Genomic DNA, 21,164 nt, shown 5'->3' on the forward strand with positions numbered 1-21,164 from the left:
CCCACCTGCAGACCCAGGCTTAACCCCTTGCTGCAGCTGAGCCTCCGCTTTAGCCTGAAACCTTGATCCTCTCTCACACCCTGCCAACCTGGACGTCCCTCACTCCCATGCACACTGAGCTTTAATCTCCGGCTGAACCCCTAGTCTGGATAGGCCAGCCCTGACTCTAGACTAGACCTTACTCGTAGACCCTAGTTTGAGTCCCTGACCCCTAACTGGATTGCTGACCCCTTTGGTAATCTTCCTACCCCAGTCTGAAACCTCATCCCAACCCTTGTGCTGACTGGGGCCGAACCCCAAATCTAGTCTGTCTCTGACTAGCTTTGAGTCCCTGACTGAGCCCTGAATCCCACTTTGCAATCAAAGGTTTTCTAGTCTAGAAGCCACAAGCAGCTGGGGCCCAGTCCCAGCAGTCATCAGCCCCAGTGTAGATTGGAGGGGTGGCTGTTGGTGTGGGGGAGAGGCAGATTCCTCCTGCAGCCCCAGCACGGCTTCTGTCACCTCTGTGGCTACCAAGAAAATCGCCAAAGGGATGGGGACCACCGGTGTCTCTTCCTTTCATCCCAGAGCCTCAAGGGGATTTACAAGGTGTGAACAGACTTTATGGGAGTAGGATACAGACTTCCAGCCCCAGGGCCCTAGCGTCTAGGGGAGGGGCCATCTTAGGATCCTAGTGCCAATACTGATAATTAAACCTGATTGGACCTCATGGGTGAGACTGGAAAATGGGGTGGTGCAAGCGTGTACTGCACTGGAGCTGGGGAAAGGCCTGGGACCGGCGCCCCAAGGACAGCTCGTCCTCAGTTTCCCAACGGAGACTCTGGAGGAGGGAATGCAGGATGCGGTGGGGGCGCTAATGGACCCGGCCTTGGCGAAGGCACGTCCTGGGCAGGATCGAAGTCCTTCCATCCGCCCTGTGGCCGGAGGGACCAGACCATTAGTGGGACAAACGTAGACGCCTGGAGCCGGTTGGCCCGCAAGAGCCGGGTGACCTCAGGTTCTCCCTGCAACGGAGTGGGGGAGGGACTTGGCTTGGGGTTTTGGTGTCTTAGCCCTTTAAGGAACGATTGAGGGAAAGGGGGAAAGGAAGAACCATCTACAGCGGGGGAGGAGGTGGGAGGATGAGAGGGGCCCCAGAGATTTGGAAAATGGAGGGGTCCTTTAAGGGGTCGGTCCAGTGGCTGAGGAACGCAACGTTTCTTTAAGTGGGGCGGAGCGTCCGTTGGGTCCGCCTCCTCGGAGCCCCGCCCTTGGGGCGCCCGGCTGAGATCCGCGCGGGGTAGGGGGCGTGGCAAAGCGTGTAGGGGCGTGGCATGACCTAGAGTAGGCGTGGCAGGGGCGAACCTGGGCGGGGCCGGGCGCACCGCCTTGGGCTGAGTCTCCCCGCGGAGGGCGGCGGACGGCGGGCAGTGGGGACCTGGCGCGGCGGCGGCGGGCGGCGGCATCGGCGGCGGGAGCAGCATGGATTGGGGTACCGAGTTGTGGGTGAGTCCGATCGACCCAGCTCCAAGTTCTCCCCAGTTGGAGTGCAGACCTTCTCGCTTTGTCCCCACCGTACCTTAGCGGGGACTGGGCACTTTCCCTCCCACTGACCCCTGGGTCCCCACCCTCTTGCCCTCCGCCCTCCCTCGGAGTTTCTCAGCGAGTCTCAGGACGCCCAAAGGCTAAGGGAGAGCTTGCAGGACTGGCATAGGGCAACTGAGGCACGGGTTGGTTGGGAGGGAGGCGGACAGAAGTTCTAGGACCAGGCCGGGGCAGCCCGGCTAGGTCACCTATTTGAGCGCCCTGGTCAGGCCGGCGGCTTATCTTACGGCCCTGGGTCCCTGCCCGCCGCCCGCCTGTCCGACTGGGAGGGGAGGGGACCTTCTGGCCACCCTTTTCCCCACGTGGGACCCTACAAGTCCTGACCGCCTTTCAATGGCCTTACTCAACACCGAGGGGCTTGGGACGCTTCGGAGGGGGAGGGGGCTGCGAGGCTCGGCCCCAGGCCCCTTTCGGCCCTTCTCCAGTTCACACCCCAGGGCGGGGCCGCCCCTTGGCCGCCTCTTACCTCACCCAGGAAGCCCCAGAAATTTCCCCCTATCCTAACTGGACCTCAGAGCCCTCCCCTTTCTGGGGGCGGCAGAATCCCTAGGTTCCTGGGTGCAGTGGGGTGGTAAATCGCAGACTCCTCTCCAACTGTGGGATTTCTTTTGGAGGCGTAGTGGAGTTAATGTGGGAAACTGAGTCACTCATCAGAGGACTCCGAATCAGGGAACTCGGTGCCTACCCCCTGGCTATTCCGAGGTTCCCCCCTTCACGAGCTGCTGTAAACCCTGCCCCTCTGGCCCTGACTCACGCCAGGCCGGCCGGATTTTCCGGAATCTGGGGGGATTAGGGGAGCCCGGGCAGGGGAGGGGCCTTGCCGCATTTTACACCCCTGTAGGCTGTCGGGAGACCAAGACCCTGTTGTCCTGCAGGGGCCCCAGCCCTGTTCTCCGGCCCTTCCCGGGAAGGGGAGGGGGTTCCCGCCAGCTTCCTGCCTCCCCCTGCGCCACGCCGGGGCGGCGCCGGGAAGCCACTCCTCTTTGGAGCGCGGAGCTTTGAGGCTCCCAGTGCATCTGATCGGTGGGCCGTGGGGTTCCGAGGTCGTGACCCTGGCCCTCCCCACTCCGTGCCCGCCATCAGGATCAGTTTGAGGTGCTCGAGCGCCACACGCAGTGGGGGCTGGACCTGTTGGACAGAATATGTGAAGTTCGTGAAAGAACGCACAGAGGTGGAGCAAGCTTATGCGAAGCAGCTTCGGTGAGACCCTCGGTGGGTGCGACCAGGGGCTAGGAGCGGCCTGAGGCAGGGTGGCTCAGCCTTCCTGCCTCTGTCTCCCTTTAGGAACCTCGTGAAGAAATATCTGCCCAAAAGACCTACCAAAGATGACCCTGAATCCAAGTAAGGATGGGGAGGGGATGACCGGCTGCAGTCCTAAATCCACTCCTAGCCAGCCACTCTGGGCATGCTGCTCAAGTTCTCTGCTTTTTCTCTCATCTGCTAAATGGGATTCTCTGGCACTTGCAAAATGAGTGCCTTTGGGCAAATGATTTTTCTATGCCTCTGTTTTCCTCATCTGGGAAGTGGACTAATGACCATGGCACTTACCCAGTAGGGTTTGTGTGAAGACAACTGAGTTAAAATGTTAAAAGTCTCCAGCCCATGGGGCTGTCAGAACAAGTCTCTTATTGAGTGTCTCATTCCAAAATCCAAAAGCTCTTGAAATCAAACAAGTGTTTTGTTTGTTTGTTTGTGTTTTGGTAACTTGACAGCAATCTCCAACTAAACTGACTTGATGTCAGTTCTAGTCATTTTATCCCACTTAGTATGAATACTGTTGTCCTTTATATCCAAGGATTGACAAATGTTCTAATAATAAAAATTGTCCTAGTACCGAGCGTTTTTTCCCCTTGTCATCAATTCCTAAACAATTCAGTACAACAACTGTGCCCATGGCATCTACGTTGAATCAGGTATTATAAGTCACCTCAAGATGGTTTAAGGTCTGTGGGAAGATGGACATAGGTTCTATGCAAGTGCTGCACGGTTTTGTTGAGGGACTCAGATTTTGGTATCTCTGTATGTGGTGGTGGGGGGTAAGGGTCCTAGAAATGATGCCCTGTGGACCCTGTTAGTACCTTTCCCTGTAGATAGGTTTATGATGTTGATTACAGGATGTGGCCCCCAACCCCTCTGGGGGCACATAGAAGTTGTATAAGAGTCATTCTGAGTTTTAAATCACATCCGAATCAAGGGTTGGGGATGAGGGATATGCACCAGAACTTATCACTGCCTTGGGATGGATACTTGGGGCGTACCCCTTCTCATCTGGAGGCAGGTCCTGGGGCGTCCTGCTCCTGGGACCTGAATCCAGCCTCTGCCCACCCCAGGTTCAGCCAGCAGCAGTCCTTCGTACAGATCCTCCAGGAGGTGAACGATTTTGCAGGCCAGCGGGAGCTGGTGGCCGAGAACCTCAGCGTGCGTGTGTGTCTTGAGCTGGTCAAGTACTCGCAAGAGATGAAGCAGGAGAGGAAGATGGTGAGGGCCCCCCTCCCTGGGTCTTGCTGCGGGCACCTGCCGGAACCCTGGTGAGCCTTCTCGCCCTCCTTTCCACAGCACTTCCAGGAAGGACGGAGGGCTCAGCAGCAGCTGGAAAGTGGCTTCAAACAGCTTGAAAATGTGAGTTCCCTGGGTCTGGGTGGCTCTGGCCCAGGGAGCAGGGCAAGAATTGCCCATTCACAGAGCTGCCCCTCTTTCTGGCCAGGACTCCCCTCTCCCAAGGGCTCCCAGCATACCTAAGGCCACGCCTCACCAGTGACTTCCCACCAGTCCCTACGGACCTTGGTTTCCCACCTCCCCTCTCGGGGATGGCGCACCTTCACTCTGCTTCCGTCTCTTCCACAGAGTAAACGTAATTTGAGCGAGACTGCCGGGAGGCAGAGAAAGCAGCCCAGACCGCTGAGAGACTGGACCAGGATATCAATGCCACCAAGGCTGATGTGGAGAAGGTGCATGTGGAGTCTGTGACGGGCTGGAGGGGTCAGAGTGGGACATGGCCAGAACCTGGCAGTGACCTCTGCCTTGCTATTCCTCAGGCCAAGCAGCAAGCCCACCTCCGGAGTCATATGGCAGAAGAAAGCAAGAACGAATACGCTGCCCAATTACAGCGCTTCAACCGAGACCAGGCTCACTTCTATTTTTCCCAGATGCCCAGATATTTGATGTGAGTGCTTTAAGCTCCCAAGCCCAGGCTCTTACACAGATATCAACACCCCAGCTGCCCTGTCCCCATTCCTAGGTTGACATAGAAACCTGTAGTAACAGTGAGTTGTACATTTACTCAAGCTTTCTTCCAGGAATGCCTTTCTTTCCTCTTGAAACTCTTACTCATTCTTCGAAGGCCCCAGCTCCAACAAACCTGGGTCTCAAATTTCTCTGCTCTTCTCGCCTCCTTCTCCAGTCTCTGTCCCAGCCTGGGCACTGGGATTATCTGTGCTGGTTTTATTTTCTCTTCAAAGCCCTGTTCCATTGTCTCCTCTTTTGAGAAGGCTTTCCCGAGTCCCTAGGCATGGCTGGCCTTGGAGACTCCCAGCCCTGTTTCAGCCCAGCCACCCAGGGCACGAGTCTCCATACTGGACTCTCTTCCCTAGCACACTGGGCAGGGGCTGGTGCTGATGGCTAGAGCGCCCCCCGCTGCCCCTGCCCAGGCCTTTCATGCCTTTGCCCTGGCTCCGCAGAAGCTACAGGACATGGATGAGCGGAGAGCCACCCGCCTGGGAGCTGGGTACGGGCTCCTGTCGGAGGCGGAACTGCAAGTGGTACCCATCATTGCCAAGTGTTTGGAGGGCATGAAGGTGGCCGCCGATGCTGTGGACGCCAAGAACGTGGGTGCCTGGGTGGGACAAGGAGTGGGCACAGGGAGTGTCTCCCAAACGAGGCACTTGGCTTTGCCCCTGACTGCCCACCCACTGCCCCTTCCCCAGGACTCCCAGGTCCTCATAGAGCTGCACAAGTCAGGTTTCGCCCGCCCTGGTGATGTGGAATTTGAAGACTTCAGCCAACCCATGAACCGCGCGCCCTCGGACAGCAGCCTGGGCACCCCTTCAGACGGACGGCCTGAGCTCCGGGGCCCTGGCCGCAGTCGTGCCAAGCGCTGGCCCTTCAGCAAGAAGAACAAGGTGGGGGCCTGGGATCTCGTGGGACAGGGCAGTGGGTGGGGACGGCTGAGGCCCCACTGAGTCGGGCCCAGCCACCGGAACGCAGAGTCCCGGGCAGGAATTTTCCTCTTGGCTGCAGGCCCGGGCTGGAGGGAAGGAAGACAGGCGGGCGGCGGATTGGCTTGGGAGTCCCCCGAGGCTGAGGGGGATAGGGTGGGGGGCCTGTGGTGTCTGTCTGCTGCTTCTTGGGATGCTGGGAGAAGATCTGCTTGTGGAACTTGGGGCTGGCCTGGCAGCTGGTGACCCTGGCATTCAGGAGTGCCCCCAACAGCTGATGGGTCCCTGGGCACCCCTCATGCCCTTTATTTTGGGGAGTTCTGGGTTTCCAGTGTCAGACATACCTTAACACCCTCAGTTTACACCCTCATTCGCCTTCAACCCTCCCACTGACACCTGCTGTCCTGGCCTTCAGCCCTCTCCTCCCGTGCTGTAACCCCTGACCTTTCCTGTCTTCCACACCCTTCTCTGAGTGGCGTGCCCCTTTGACCTGTGTCTGAGCCCCTGATCCTGCATGTGCCTCCCAACCTTCTAGACTGTGAGTCCAGAAAGCCCAGTGGACAGCCACATCCCGCCCTAGCCCCTGGACCTAAGAGTCAAGGGACGCAGGCAGTGGGGGCAGGGAGGGGTGACCTCTGGCTCGCAGTCTGTTCTCCCGCCACCTCCCGATTCTCCACTGCCCTTGCACGTGTTTTCTGTGTGGTTGTGCATCTCGAGTTGTGATTTTCTTACCGTTATGATTTTTTTCTTTCTTTCTCCCTTTTGTTTTTCCTTCTCCGCGTCCATCCTTACGTCCATCGGTCCGTCCATCCTCGTTCTCTGCCCCCACCTCCTCCTGGCCCGCCCCCTCCCGGCCCCTGCTGGTAGCCACGTCCCCCTCCCCTTTCCCCCCTGGGGGGCCCCCTGCCCTCCGCCTTGCCTAACGGACCCCCGTCCCCCCGCTCCGGCCGCGACCCCTTGGCCATACTGAGTGAGATCAGTAAGTCGGTCAAACCGCGGCTCGCATCCTTCCGCAGCCTTCGAGGCGGCCGTGGGGTAAGTGAGGCCTGGGGTGGAGGGGTGGCCCCGGCCTGCCCTGCGGTATGGTGGCAGGACCTGGGCTCGCTTACCGCGGCCAGGCTGGGCCCCTCTCCTGCTTCGCCTCCGTGCATGGCCTTGCTCCCAAGAATCCTGTAAGGGGCGGAAGGCGGACTGGAATCCTCAGGAGTGTGCAGCGCCTGGAAGCTTCCATTTCAGAATCCCAGACTCAGCTCTCTCCCCTCCTGCAGACTGTGGCATCGGAGGACTTTAGCCACTTGCCCCCGGAGCAGCAGAGGAAAGCGGCTGCAGCAGCAGTTTAGAAGAACGCAACCGGGAGCTGCAGAAGGAGGTTGATCAGAGGTACGGCACTGGCGACAGGGAAGGCAGGGGACAAGGGGCTTACATTTAAAGGAATGGTTCATGAGGGCCGCAGGTGTAGCTCAGTGATAGAATGCTTGTCTAGCATATGGAAAAACAAAACCAGAAAATAATCACACTTAAATGCACCCCAAATCTCCTAGCAGCCACCAGCAGGGTGGTTTTACAGGTGATTCTTAACATGCCTGGAGGAAACTGTTGCTTTCCATCTCATGCAGGCCTCTCTAGCAAACAGGAAGAGCGAAAGCTGCCCACTTATTAGGAGGCTGGTGGCACCCAGGTTCCCAAATCAATGAACAAGAACTCAAGACAATACAATTACAGGCTCATTTTACCTCAGTTCTGTTCTTAGATACAAAATCCTCGCCTAGCAAATCTAATGACATATTACAAAATAATACATCATGTGGTGGTGATAGTTGGGTGCAGGTACCTAATGCCGCAGAACTGTATGCTTCAGGGTGACCATAGGAGGAAATTTTATGTTATGTCTCCTTTACTACAACAGGAGAAAGTTTTCTAAAGAAATAACATACAGAATCAGTTGGACATTATCCCAATAATGCAAAGATGGTTCAATATCAAGAAATTTAGCAGTCTAATCCATCACATTGAGTAGCTAAAAGGAAAAAAAAAAGTATGTGGCTATCTATTTAATAATTTAAAACACTTAAAATATTAACAGTGAAAATCTGCCAGATTCAAAAGAAAATCTTTACTCACTCTTTCCAAGCAGCAAAGTCCTCTTCCCAGTCCTGTTATGTAACAGGAATGATGTTTGACACTTGCCAGCAGGCGGCCAAGTTCTAGCTGGCTGTCTGCGAATAACCTCTTGGACAGATGGCTTTTCTGGGGGTGAAGTTTCATCTGGCACTGGGTGGTTTCTGGGCTTCTGCGGTGGAGGGCAGGTGAAGGGTGTGTGCCTAGAGTCAAGGCAGGTTGCTTGGGAATTCTAGCTGTCGTGTAGGTCTCAGGCAGCTGCTTGCACCTTTTTGTGCGTCAGTTTCTTCTTCTGTGACATGGGTCAGATAGTGCCTGGAAGGACGCTGGGCTGAGGTCTGGCATATTCCAGGAGTGCGCTACAGCTCTCACTACCCAGATGTACAGAGCAGATGGGAATGGAGGCTAATGATAGGAATCACAGCTGCAATCATCGAGTACCTGCTGTGTTCCAGGCACTATTCTAAACCCTTCACGTGGCTTCCCTAGAATTCTTGGGTTTTCCTGGGAGATGGTAAGCAGGGTTAGGATCCTGACTCTTTGTTTTTTTCTCTCCTGCCCCATCCTGGTGCTGGCAGTGAAACCCAGGGCCGTGCACTTGACAGCCCTGTGCTCTGACATTGAGCTACATCCCAGCCCCCAAGAGCTGCATTTCTAAAGTTTAGGATAATGCCTAGCACATACCAGGTACCCACTGTACATATGAGTAGTTGAGTAATTGTTAGGACTTACTGTGTCCCAAGTACTGCTGCAGCCCCACACCAGCCCACGGACACACACCTGCCCTTATGCCCATTTTCAAGGTAAGCATCTGCAGGTGAGGCTCTGCTAGCCTAAGCTCACCACCGGGAAATGCCAAACTGAGATTCAGATGTAGGTAGCTGAGCCCTCGCGTTGGAGCTCAGCATGGGTTTGGCCACGTTGCCCAGGCTGGCCTTGAACCCCTGGGCTCAGGCGATCCTCCTCCCTGAGCCTCCTGAGTAGCTGGCACCATAGTTGCCGGCCACCATGTCCGGCCCCCACATTTGAGTTCTAACCAGTGTTCTCCCTTGCCCTTGACAAGCTCCCTTGACAGCTGTGAGCCCTGTTCACCTGCTGTCCTTCCTCATCTGTCCATCTTCCCCAGGGAAGCGCTGAAGAAAATGAAGGACGTGTATGAGAAGACACCCCAAATGGGGGACCCAGCCAGCTTGGAACCCCGGATCACAGAAACCCTGAGCAACATTGAGCGGCTGAAATTGGAAGTGCAGAAGTACGAGGTAAGGGGGAAGGCCCTGGGGAGGGGTGGAGTGGCGGCTGGCCTGGCTGAGTCACTGCCGGGTGGGGGACAGGGAGGTGTTGGGGGAGGGATCCAGCTGTTTCTCATCACGGCCTTGGGTGTGCATGGGTGATCTCAGGAAATCTCTGGGTCCAGAGTGGCCAACCTCGAAGCCCTGCCCTGGAGCTGATGTGATCTCGTCCTCCCAGGCTTGGCTGGCAGAAGCCGAGAGCCGGGTCCTAAGCAACCGGGGGGACAGCCTGGGCCGGCACCCTCGTCCTCCCGACCCCCCAGCCAGCGCTCCCCCTGACAGCAGCAGCAACGGGTCACAGGACAACAAGGAGAGGTGAGCTGGGAGGCCGGAGCAGGTGTGGCTCAAGAGACCCGGAGGGCCTGCTTCCATCTGCCTTCTTGTCCCACCCAGCTCCGAAGAGCCCCCCTCGGAAGAGGGCCAGGACACCCCCATCTACACGGAGTTTGATGAGGATTTTGAGGAGCCCACATCCCCCATAGGCCAGTGTGTGGCCATTTACCACTTTGAAGGTGAGGACAGCCGGTGTGGGGCACGGTGGCAGTAGGGTGGGGGGCACATCAGTTGCCCTGGGTGTCTCTGGTTAGGTTGTTCAAATTGGCCTAAAGCAGAGACCTGGGCCCACCCCACGACAGGGTCCAGTGAGGGCACCATCTCTATGACCGAGGGCGAGGACCTCAGTCTCATGGAAGAGGACAAAGGCGACGGCTGGACACGGGTCAGGCGGAAACAGGGAGGCGAGGGCTACGTGCCCACCTCCTACCTCCGAGTCACACTCAACTGAACCTGCCAGGGCGGGGAGAGGGGGCTGTCGGCTGCTGCTTCTGGGCCACGGGGAGCCCCAGGACCTATGCACTTTACTTCTGCCCCGTGGCTTTGGCTGAGACCTGTGTAACCTGCTGCCCTCCGTCCCACCTGTCATCCCAGGCGGACCCGCTGTGCCTTCCAGCATCGATGTACATACTCATGTTTCAGATCTTTTCCTCCTGCCACTCGGCTTGGGCTATTTTGTTTTATATAAAAACAGTTAGGTAAAGTTTCTGGAGTCTGTGCCTTGTTAGAGGATTTAGATACAGGGCTGGATCCTGCAGTGCCACCCTCCTGGCCACACAGGGAATGAGGAAGGGGAGGCGAACCTGGGCACACCTTGGACAAACCCTGCCTCTTCCTGGGAGTTGGCTTGTGACTCCAGTAGAGGAAGAAAGGTACCAAACTTCCTTCCTTCCTGGGCACTGTAGCTTCCTGAGAACAGGGTTTCTCCACCATGATCAGTTTAGACATTAAGTTTCCATTCCAGCCACAAACCATAGAAAGCCCACAGTCTTACTTTTGTATTGAAGGCCAGCACACAGAAGTGATCTGCTGAAAGTCACATGGCTTTTCAGAAGTGAAGTCAAACTTGAATTCTGATACTGGATCTGCAGTTCTTTTACCAAGAAAAGCCACATGGTGTGTGTATGTGTGTGCCAGGGGGTGGCCTCCAGATAACCTGGGTCAGTCTTCTAGGGTGTGGCTGGAGGCTGCGCACCCCCACCCCCAGGATCCATGTGTATTTTTGCAAACTTTGATTCCCTCCTTTTTGTGAGACCAGTCTCCACTGCCCATGGCTATGAGGAGCCTGGGGCAACTTCCTTGGTCTCTTTGGAGGTCCCAGGAGTGTGGGGTCCTGGGTGTAAAGAAGGTTGTCGCTTGATTTAACAGCCAGGCTCTAGACGCTGGGACAGGATGGTAAGGACATGCTGGAACTTTTCCAGGCGTTCTGATCGGGGCGCACTGGCGCCCCTGCTCCCCCAGAGAAGCCTCCGCACGAAGCCAGTGGTCAGGGCCTCCCTCAGTTCCGGGTTAGGCTGGAATCCTGAAAAGAGGGAGGGCTGGGGGCGGGGCTCAGAAGGCCACCTCGCCCCTCCCCACTCCCTGCACCTGTCTTTCACCTTGGGACTAAGTCCAAAAGGACTCTGCTCCAGTATAGGAGGCAACTGAGTGGGGGGTTACTAGGGAAGGGGATCCTCTACTCTGCAGGAACGAGGGCGGGTGTCTTGAGTGGCTTCTCAGAGGCGCACTCAGCTAGGGCACCTGGAGGTGGCCTATTTCAGGTGCAAGATTCAGGGAGCCCCACTTTGGGGCCACCCCTAAGGCGATTTGAGGTCAGGGTCAAGCTGCGTTGCAAGCTTGAGGGTAGGATGGGCCAACTTAAGAGAGGGAAGTGCGAAGTTCACCGTGAAGGGGGGAATGGTCTAGAGGAAGAGCGCAGGAGGCCGGGCTCCCCAGGACCGCAGCAAGTGGTGGTTGAGTGCAGTGAGACTGTTCTACCAGGTTGAAGAACTGAGTCATTTTGAAGGAAGCTGGGTGTTCTTGGGGGGTCGAGATGCCCCAGAGGCCAGGTGGGGAAGGGGATGGGACCCGTGGGTGTGGCTCGGAGGGGCGCGGCCGCCCCTTTTGGAGCCGAGGCAGTACTGGAGTTCTTGTCAATACTGTTCTCGGGGCGCGTGCTTGGGGTGAAAACGCCCAGTCCTGTCCCGGGACAGGAGGGGGTGGAGGCATCCAGTGGGACTCTGCGGGGTTTTCCTGATGTCAGGACCCCCGGGCGGTCCAGTGCAGAGAGAGCGCTCACCTCGCAGGCGCAGGGCAGCTGCCTTGCGGAACTTGGGCGCGTCGCGGGCCATCTGACGCGCCCCGTGCAGGGTGCGCAGCAGCCGCTCGCAGCCTTCCTCCAGCGGCCCCACGAGCTCCTCGCCCTCCAGCAGGCGCACCGCGGGCGCCCAGTGCGGCAGCGCCACCTCGCCAGGGTCGCAGGGTCCTACGGAGGGAAAGGGTGGTCTGGATTTGGGGCGGTGTACGGGATTGAGGGTTGGGGTGGAGCCTAGGACAGAAGCAAGGGCGGGGCTTTACGCAGGCGGACTGGGTCAAGGGCGTGGTCGAGGGCAAGGCGGGGCTTAGGACAGAAGGCTGAGGCGGGGCAGGGCCTAGGCAAAGGGTCCAGGACCGAGCCCAGAATGGAGGGCGAGGTTTATGGTGAGGGGACCGGGTCTAGGACAGAAAAAGAATGCAACGCGGGACACAGGTGGGACCTAAGGCCAGACAGCGCCTGAGGACAGACTATACATAGAGTTGAGCCTAGCACTCCGGACTTAGGGAAGGGGCGGAGCTTAGGGTAGAAGCTCGAGCGAGGCGGGGCCTAAGTCAGGACCCTGTTTCGCACAGGGGGCGGGGCCTAGAACATGGGGGCGGAGCCTATGGTCGGGGCGGGGTTTAGGACTGAGTTGAGATTCCCGTTAAAGTTGGTCTCCCGCTCCGCGCGAAGCCAAATCCCAGACCGTCACTTACCCGATCCCTCATCCAGTGCCCTCATCAGCGGCTTCAGCTCCTGCTCGAAGGCCAGCGCAACCTCTGTGTGGCTCCGTCGGAGGTGGCGCCACGTATGTTCTAACCGGGACACCTAGGCACAGAGACCCAAGCCTGCCTCCTCTCCCTTCTTTCCATCGCCTGCGCTACAGCTACCCCCACACCGGTTTCCCACACACCTGTGGCATAAGTAGGGCTCTCATGATCGCAGCCAGCCCGGGCAGGTCCCCTGCTGCTCCTGGCCGCAACGCCAAAGCCAGCTCCACCAGGCCTCTCAGTGCGGCTGCGCGCTCCTCCAGCGGTCCAGAGCAGCCCAGTACCGCCAGCGCCCCGGCCAGCGCTAGGGTCTCAAGCCTGCGGAGGCGGAGAACAAGGGTCTGGGGGCAGTAGGGAGGTTTTGTAATGCGTGGGTGAGCGGGACTGGAGATGGCACTTGCCTGTCCTCCTCCCCCGTGGGGCCCATGGATAGGGAGATGTTTGGAGAGGCTGTGAATCGCTTCCCTCAGCAAGTACAGGGTATGCCCCACCCCCCGCACCCACTTCCCCTCCGGCACCAAGGTTCCAGGTCGATGAATCACCTCTCCAGCAGTTCCAGCCTCAAGCGATGCCCGTGGGGAAGTGTGAGCAGTTCCAGGCCAGAGGCGACCCCCATGGCAGCTCGCTGAAGTTTGGTCACTCCTAGGAGGCCTGCAGCCTTCGGGAGGGAATGGGGAGGTCAGTTCCACAGAGCGGGCATGTAGATGCGATTGGGCCCGCGCTGGCTTCAGCCCGCCCTGGCAGGTGATTATTCACCTGGCAATCCACCAATAGCAGGTGGAGGGCGGTGCTCCCAGGATGGTGCTCCAGGAACAAGCCACGGAGAGTACACAGGACTTTGTGGTCCAGGGGCCGATTCTGGGGGCCCAGCAGGCAGGATGGGTTATCAGGGGGACAAAAAGAGACGTCGGCCTGTGGTCTGGCAAAACATCTGTCCTCCTCCACCATGTCCTCCTCTTCCTCAGCCTCCCACCAAGGTGACTCTGTCTCCAAACAGCTTTGGCCAGGGGGCATTCTCTGGGCACTGGGCACTCGGGGCACCAGCTCACAGTAGGTTGGGAGGCTTCCAGAGGCATCAGTAAGTGCCAAGGAGGGTGTCCGGAGGGGCTTGGTTGGTGCCTTGGCATGAAGTTGCCCATCGGAGGCTCTGAGATGGTCAGCAGTGGTCCCCAGGGGAGCTGGGGCCTTCAGCAACATGGGGTCACTGCCTGTCCGCAGCAGTGCAGATATGGGTATAGTTGAGGTTCCTGGGGATCATACAGAAGGGGATGACCAGAGCACACTGAGAAGATAGCTGGTGGGAAATTCATGGGCCCCTCCCTCCTGATTCATCCACTCGTTTGGTCCATAAAACAGTATCTCACCCTGTCTTGGGGCACAGTTTTGTACCTTAACAACTTCACCAGTATATTTACCAATAGTTTGAAAAACACATTTAACTTTTGGCACTGGGATGGAACCCGGGGCCTCCTGCATGCTGGGCAAGTGTCTACCACTGAACCACACCAAAGTCCTCACATTTAAAATATGAATTCTTCATTTTTGTCCCTGTGATTGAAGAAGGTAAGCATGGATTGAACAAAATGAAAATATTCACAGAACTACACAAGTTTCAAAAACGAATTATTAAACTTTCAAATGATGCCTTTTGTGAGTTTGTGACCTCTGAGGTTTACTAGTACTCAAAATGATACCAATAATTTTGTGAGACTGCATTTTCTAAGTATTTAAAAAAGCTTTGTTCTAGGGGCTCCAAGTCTTCCCAAGAGTCCCAGCTCACTGCAGGGGTCAAAATCCTGTCATGGTGTCTGAGGAAGACCTCATCATCTTAGCCCAGGGTCTGTCTCTGACTTTACCTAATTCTACTGTTTCAGCTCACTCATCTCCTTTGTTTGAAGGAACAGGTCAAGCTCTTGTTCTGACCTCAGGGCCTTTGCACTAGCTGTTCCTTCTGTCTGGGTCACTCTCAACCCCAGTCCTTCCCATTCTTCCTTCCCTCCTGTACCTTGAATATGTCTCAGTGGGGCTTTTCCTGACAACTATTTAAAAGTGCAAAATCGACCTCCACCCCTACCTGTCCAATCTCCCTTACTACTTTTAATTTTTTTATCCCAAAGCATACAGAGTAGACTTATTTTTGTGGTACATGGTCCATTGCTAATAGAACATTGGCTCTCCTTGGGCATCGATCTTGGGCTTTCTTGCTCATTGATGTATCCTAGCACTCAGGGTAGTGCCTGGCATATCGTGAGGGCTCATGTTGAATGGAGGTGGGGGGTGGCACAGCAGGACAAACAGGACATGAGGGGTCATGAGGGAAAGTCCTCCTTTAGATAAGATGGTCATAGTCAGCCACTTTGAGGCACTGGGGTTGGTGAGGATGAGCCAGTCAAGAAAAGGTTAGGGAAATAGGAATGATCTTATCAATGGTGAGAATAGCAAGTACAAAGGTCCTGAGGAAGGAACAAGTCTGGGAGGTTCCAGCAAGTGAGGATCATCTAGGGTGCAGAAAGTATATGACAAGAATTGTTAGAAAGGTCAGCCATGGACAGAACATGTAGAGTTTCTTGGAATAATCACAAACATATTTTTAAGCATTTAAAAGTAGGTGACAACATTGGGGGCATTATTGTCTCCATTTACCAGAAGAAGTTGAGGTTCTAAGAGGTTAAATCACATGTCCTAGATCACACAGGTGGTGAGTGGCAGAGTCAGTCTGAGCCATGTGCTGCCCTGCTGACCCTCACCTGCTCCAGAGTGGTCTTCTTTTGACTGCCCTGTGAGCTCCAAGTCTGCAGGCTGACTGTTGCTCCACTTCCTGTCCCTGGGGGACAGAGACAGGAGAGAACTGTAGTCCAAGCCTAAGCAGGGCAGCCACTGCCACTGCCTGGACAAGCTGTGTCCAGTCACGCAGTAACTGTGCTTCCTGACCAGCCATGGTGACCTACCTCCAGAGGACACAGGCAACGTGGGAAGGTGTCTTTAGTTATTGCATTTAGCAAGGGAGGGAGGGCAGGGTTTCTACTGGCTCCAGGAGGGAGAAGACAGGGATGCTGCCCAACAGCCCAACGCACAGGACGGACCCCCACGAAAGTGAGGTGGAGAAGCCTGGAGGATATTGGGTGCTGTCAAAGAAGCAGAGAGACTGAGTACCTGAAACCTTCCGTTCGAACTGAGCAGTCCATAAGGGTGTCCTCGCTGAAACTGCGCCGCAGAGGCCCCTGCCGAACCACAGGCCTGGAGGCCACAGCCCCGGTGGCCCGGGACAGCGGCCGGCGGCCGGCCGTGTAACTGCGCACCAGGGCAGGCATGCTGGGGAATCTCTCGTCCTCCAACTGAAAGAGGGCTGCTGGTCGGCCTGGCCGGGGACGCATGACCACACGGAACACCTCAAAATGTAGGACGGAGCCCTGCCAGCGGCAGGAGATCACAGGGTGGCCCCCACGGGACCCAGAGGCCCGGACCAGGAAGTCGCCATCTTGCAGAAGAAGAGCTTCGGCCTTCTGAGGACAGAGGGCAGGTGGCAGGGCTTTAGGAACGAGTCCAGACAAGCTGTTAAGTGACTCCCTCCCTTCATTCCCCCACGCACGAAATGCCACCCCCGTGAGATTTCTGTGGCAGGCAGAGACTGGGTAGCTTCACACCAAATCATTTCCCCTTTTATGGCGGGAACGCTTCTGGACTACATTTCCCAGGCGCCCTTGCGGTCGGCGTCATGTGGTGAGATCTGGCCAATGGGTTGTGGGCAAAAGTTCTGTGGCAAATGTTCAGACCTGACTGGTAAAACCCCGCCAGTGGAAGGTGAAGCCACAGGATAGGTTTGGGTCCTGACCGATTTATGGAGCTCTATGTCTCCCCCCACAACCACCTCCGACTGTGACATGAACAGGTTCACAAATGTTGCCTGTACTTAGCTGGTGGTGTCTTGAGACTTTGTTGTAGCCAGGCTGACCAATGCAACTTGAAACTTGGTGAATGCCCTGGGCTTGCTGTGCAAACGTGGCATCAAGAAAAGCCATTCGCTGGATCCTTACAGATCATGGTCCCCCTAAACCTCTCTTTTGTACAGGCTTCCAAGCAGTCTTATGCTAACTGTGGTGGTCGGTGTCAAAATAAGGTGGGAGGGCCAGGACCAGAGAGAGGCAAAGTGGAGCTAGAGATGGAAGCTGAAGGCAGAGCAAGAAATGCAAGACACATGTACAACCCTTCCTCCGGGTTGGGCAGTGCTTTTGGTGTAAACCGTATAAACTTACCAAGTCCTGGTAACCAGGCTAAGTGGGAGGTATTATTATCTCCAATCTCAAGACAGGGACACTGAGGACCAGGAAGGTCAAATAACTTGCCCAAGGTCACATAAACTATATACGTTATAGGGCTGGAGTTTGAACCCAGGATGTCTGGCTCCAGGAGGGGGGATTTAACCACCAAGAATCTCCCAGAATCTCATTGGATGTTCAGAGTCCCTGGCTTCCTGAGGATGTGACCCCTGAGTTGGGGGTGGGGAGCCTTGGGCTGAAAGGGAGATGACAGGAGAGACACAGGGCTCCAAGGGAGAGAGAGAAAACTGAGGGGTAGTTTGGGACCCTCTTTAGTCTTCATCACCATCTTCAGCATTATCCCAAGATGGTGAAAACTGAAATAAAAAGAGTGATAATGCATAGCCAGACAAGCTTCACGACAGTCCACAGTGCCCCAGCCACCTGTCCCAACAGACCTGGGCCCTAAGACCCTTAGGCGGGACCCAGGCAACTCCAGGTCAAGGATAGGAGAGTTCCCCATCAGATAGTGCTGAGGTCCTGCAGGAGGTGGTACCTGGCGGGGCAGGGGGCCATGGTACCAGGGTTGGTGGTTGAGGTCCTCTCCATTCTGTTGTGGCCCCTGCATGGACATCTTGAGGGCAGAGGGTACCAGGGTTGAGCTCTGTACTTTCAACAGGACTTGGTCTTCCACATCTGCAAAATGGGAATAATGAGCCCTGCTTTTGGAGATGACAGCCCACGTTCTATCATACCTTAAAGTGCAACTATGTAATGAGATAAATACGTATGTGTATATATGTATAATGTAAATACCTATGATATAATATATATCATATCTAAATTAAACAAGTTCTAAATTAAACAGGTATAGCTGGGTTTTATATACACACACATGCATATTGGGCATTGAATTCAGGGCCTTATCCATGCAAAAGATGTGCTCTAACACTGAGCTATATTCCTGGCCCCAAGATTATATAAATTTATATATAAATAAATGAAATAAATTTATTTATAAGTATTTATTACATAAATATAAAATCATATACATATTTTGTATATAAAATCTGATTTGAGTAACTTAAGTTTCATGTCTTCTACTTATAAATAAACATTACATAAATTTATTTATAAATTTTTATAGATTATGTAAAAATAGAATTGTACAATACTTATTTCTCAATATGTAGTACATTTATTATATATATTTATGTATTAGATTATAATATATAATATCTATATATTAGGCATAATATTGCATTATGCATTATATTTTACTGTATAAAATATATAAAAATTAATTATAAATAACATCTATGAGATATATAAATATATATCTAACAGTTATGTCCATGAATAACTTTATATAATATATATAAATATAAAAACATATACAGTCTGCCTCAAGTAACTTCTTCAAAATTTAGAGTTCAGTAATTTCAGGGAGGCAGTCATGCACCTATGGGATTCTTGCAAAGAGAGAAGATGTAACAAATGCGTTACTCTCAAATGGAACCTTTTTTTCCCCAGTACTTCGGATTGAACCCAGGGCACTCTACCACTGAGTTACATTCCCAGCCTTCTTACTTTTATTTTAAGACAGGGTCTCACTAAGTTGTCCAGGCTGGCCTCAGACTTGGGATCCTCCTGCCTCAGCCTCCCAAGTAGCTGGGATCGGGCGTGGCCATGACACTTAGTGGAAAATGATCTTTATGAAGTAAAAACAATGAAGCTGTTGTACACCATCACGTTTTGTAGAAACCCGATTTGCGGGACTGGGGTGCAGCTCAGTGATCCAACTCCTGTCTGGTATGTAGAAGGCTCTGGGTTCAACCCCATCAGTATGGGGAATTTTTTTTTTTTTTTAAACTCACTGAGTCACTGAACTTGTGTTTGTGGGTCGTCCCCTGCGGGTCAGGGCCAGGTGCTGTTCTAGACACTAGAGACCCTGCAGTGGACAAAAGAGAAGGGCTCCTGTGTCTGTGTCCGTGCAGGCGGGGGATGGCCGCTGAGAAAGTAAAGAGCTGTCTGATGCAGGGTGTCAGTGCTAGGAGGAAAGACACACCGGGTGGGAGGTGATGCAGGTTCAGAGGCGGGTGAAGTTCCCACAGGTGGACAGGGCTCTCACTCAGTAAGGACTTTGAGACCTTTGAGGATTCTGAGGGAATGGGCCAGGTGGCTCCCTGCATGGGAAGCCCTGCAGGAGGGATGGGTTTACAAGCATGCAGGCCGCTGCTGCATCCGTGCTGGGGTTTCTCAGGATGTGTAACTCAGCCCTTCAGCATGTGATGTCATTTTTTCTCTTTTTAACATTTTTTTTTTTTTTTTTCCAGTGCTGGGATGGAAGTCAGGGCCTTGCACCAGCCAGGCAAGCACTCTACCACTGAGCTGTACCCCATGCCTACTCCACTTTTTAAATGCAAGGACACATTTGGAGAAATATGAACCAGCAGCAGTTTTGTGTTTGCAGTTTTTCTCTGGTGTTTTGGAGCCCATCCATTCTCTTATTATTACCGTTGAATATAGTTCTAAAGCATTTTGGGAGTTTCAAGATCTTTCCACAGGCCCTAGGCCAGTGTGTCTCAAATGTTGGGAGATAAAATTGCCTTAGGTGGGAGGGAAGGGAGTCCCCCCCCCCAATATCTCGTGAATCCTGCGGGGTCTGCAAGGATTCCTGCTTCCTGAGTCAGAAGGTTGTGGGTCAGGAAGGGGCAGGCAGCTGGGCTGGGAGCTGGCTTCAGGCACTGCATACCTGAAGCCAGGTGTGTTCTGAATACCTGCCCACTTCCTGTTTGTCAGATGGGCTAGGCCCTGTGGCCTTGGTCTTCCAGTCTCCCAACCACAAACTCTTCTGCCTTGTGCCCCCCCTTACTGGTAGTGGAGGTGGATCACTGCCAGCCACGGTTACATTGGGGAGCTCAAGGTGGGCACAGATCAGTCAAAGGTCAACTAAACCAACCTCCTGCCTTTCAGATAATTTATTTGGGTGGGGGAGAGAGAAAGGGGGTAGGATGGGGAAAGAGGCTGGGCTCAGGAGTTCCACCAAATATAGGGGACAGACACAAGCACAGACAACACCCACACAGGTGGACCAAAGGCCCCCCGGGTCTTACATTTAAATTGAGCAAACACTGATGATGGAGCACTTACTCTGCACCATGCCCTCTCTAGACCCTGGAGATGCCAGGGTCAAAGCCCTGCCTTTCCTCCAGAGCAAAACACTGATGGATAAGACACATCAGGAAAACAATGAACGAAGACAATTTCTGAGAGTAATCAATGCAGGTGATTAAACCGGAAGATGTGATGAAGAAGGCTAGAGAGGGTAGGTTGCTTTAAGTAGCAAAGTCAGGAAGGCCTTTTCCAGGAGTTGGAGACTTAGGACCTGAGACCCCAGGACAGAAGGAGGCAGCCTTGCAAAGATTTGGAATCGTCCAGATGGCAGGTACAGCAAGTGCAAAGACCTGCAGGGAGGTGAATCTTAAGTTTTACACTTCACACACTGGAGGAGCTGATGTGGATGGAATGCAGTGAGCACGGAGCAGAGTGGAAGGCGAGGAGGTCAGGGAGACTGGCAGGGAGAGAACACGCAGGAACTGGTGCAACCCGATTTTAATCTCAATACGATGAAATGGGAGCCTTGGAAGGGTTTTAACCGAGGGAGTGGAGCGATCCCGGATAGCTCCTCGAAAATGGAAGCAGAGAGGATTCCTATGTTGCACAGGAAACGCAGAGGAGTGCACCCAGGTACGCCCAGTTACACCGACACGTGTGACGCCCGGCGACCCACTCGCTCGCTCACTGCATGCCCACAGACAGGCGTGGGCAGGACCCCAGATCCTCCCTGGAAAGAGATGATTCTCCACCCCAATAGTTCCTTAGTACTGGATCTGTCCGGGGCCTCCCACTTACCTGGGCCGGATCTGCTGAGCTAAGGAAGCTTGAGGATCTGCGGCTCCGAGTTCCTCCCAGCGCGCTGCAACTGGGATCAGCCTCAAACCGCACCGGGTGGGACCCAAGTCCAGCCACACGGCCACGCCCTCTTTAGACCCCGCCCCTTGAGGGCCCGCCTCCAGCTGTAACCTCCCAGGCTTCACCCCGCCCCTCGTCCTTGCCCCGCCCCTCGAACGTTTCTTTGCTCCCCTTTCGAAGCATTCGGTTCCGGTAGACACCGCCTCCTCGGCAGCTCCACGAGTCCCTCCTCCTAATGGCCCCGCCCCCTTGGGTGTAGCCCCGCCCTCTCCGACGGCCGGGCCGCTCTGTACACGCACCTAGTTCTCAGGGCACTAGAATGATTTTTCCAATTAACAGCCTGGAGAACCCGGCCGCTCCCAGCACAGGCTGCCCCTGAGCACTCTTGCACCCTGGGCACCCGGGCCAGG

General features: G+C 54.8%; 2 protein-coding genes across 7 annotated transcripts; one reads left to right on the forward strand and one right to left on the reverse strand.

Moving 5' to 3' along the window:
* The first annotated feature begins 1,446 nt into the window (after nucleotides 1-1,446).
* On the forward strand, nucleotides 1,447-10,190 carry Trip10 (thyroid hormone receptor interactor 10). Its single transcript, XM_053743312.1, is given in 17 exon segments — nucleotides 1,447-1,485; nucleotides 2,668-2,724; nucleotides 2,726-2,784; nucleotides 2,869-2,925; nucleotides 3,915-4,062; nucleotides 4,141-4,207; nucleotides 4,429-4,532; nucleotides 4,620-4,751; nucleotides 5,262-5,408; nucleotides 5,508-5,702; nucleotides 6,606-6,773; nucleotides 7,007-7,060; nucleotides 7,063-7,118; nucleotides 8,983-9,115; nucleotides 9,324-9,460; nucleotides 9,539-9,657; nucleotides 9,781-10,190. Coding segments are annotated over 17 exon segments (1,806 nt in total). The 5' UTR covers nucleotides 1,447-1,461; the 3' UTR covers nucleotides 9,930-10,190.
* On the reverse strand, nucleotides 7,651-21,086 carry Sh2d3a (SH2 domain containing 3A). Of its 6 annotated transcripts, none has more exons than XM_047531274.1 (11): nucleotides 20,695-20,724; nucleotides 18,657-18,730; nucleotides 17,361-17,475; nucleotides 15,677-16,026; nucleotides 15,271-15,347; nucleotides 13,280-13,770; nucleotides 13,066-13,181; nucleotides 12,667-12,841; nucleotides 12,470-12,581; nucleotides 11,757-11,942; nucleotides 7,655-11,000 (listed from the first exon to the last, which is right to left on the reverse strand). In XM_047531274.1, the coding sequence occupies exons 4-11, from the start codon at nucleotides 15,895-15,897 to the stop codon at nucleotides 10,840-10,842; spliced, it is 1,539 nt and encodes a 512-aa protein (XP_047387230.1). In that variant the 5' UTR covers nucleotides 15,898-16,026; nucleotides 17,361-17,475; nucleotides 18,657-18,730; nucleotides 20,695-20,724; the 3' UTR covers nucleotides 7,655-10,839. The 6 variants fall into 6 exon arrangements, with proteins under 6 accessions (XP_047387232.1, XP_047387230.1, XP_047387231.1 ...); XM_047531272.1 differs by having other exon boundaries at nucleotides 7,657-11,000; nucleotides 17,336-17,475; XM_047531273.1 differs by lacking the exons at nucleotides 18,657-18,730; nucleotides 20,695-20,724 and adding an exon at nucleotides 21,054-21,086 and having other exon boundaries at nucleotides 7,657-11,000; nucleotides 17,336-17,475.
* Nucleotides 21,087-21,164: the final 78 nt, after the last annotated feature.

The sequence above is a fragment of the Sciurus carolinensis genome, chromosome 17 (assembly GCF_902686445.1).
Source record: "Sciurus carolinensis chromosome 17, mSciCar1.2, whole genome shotgun sequence".
Lineage (NCBI taxonomy): Eukaryota > Metazoa > Chordata > Mammalia > Rodentia > Sciuridae > Sciurus > Sciurus carolinensis.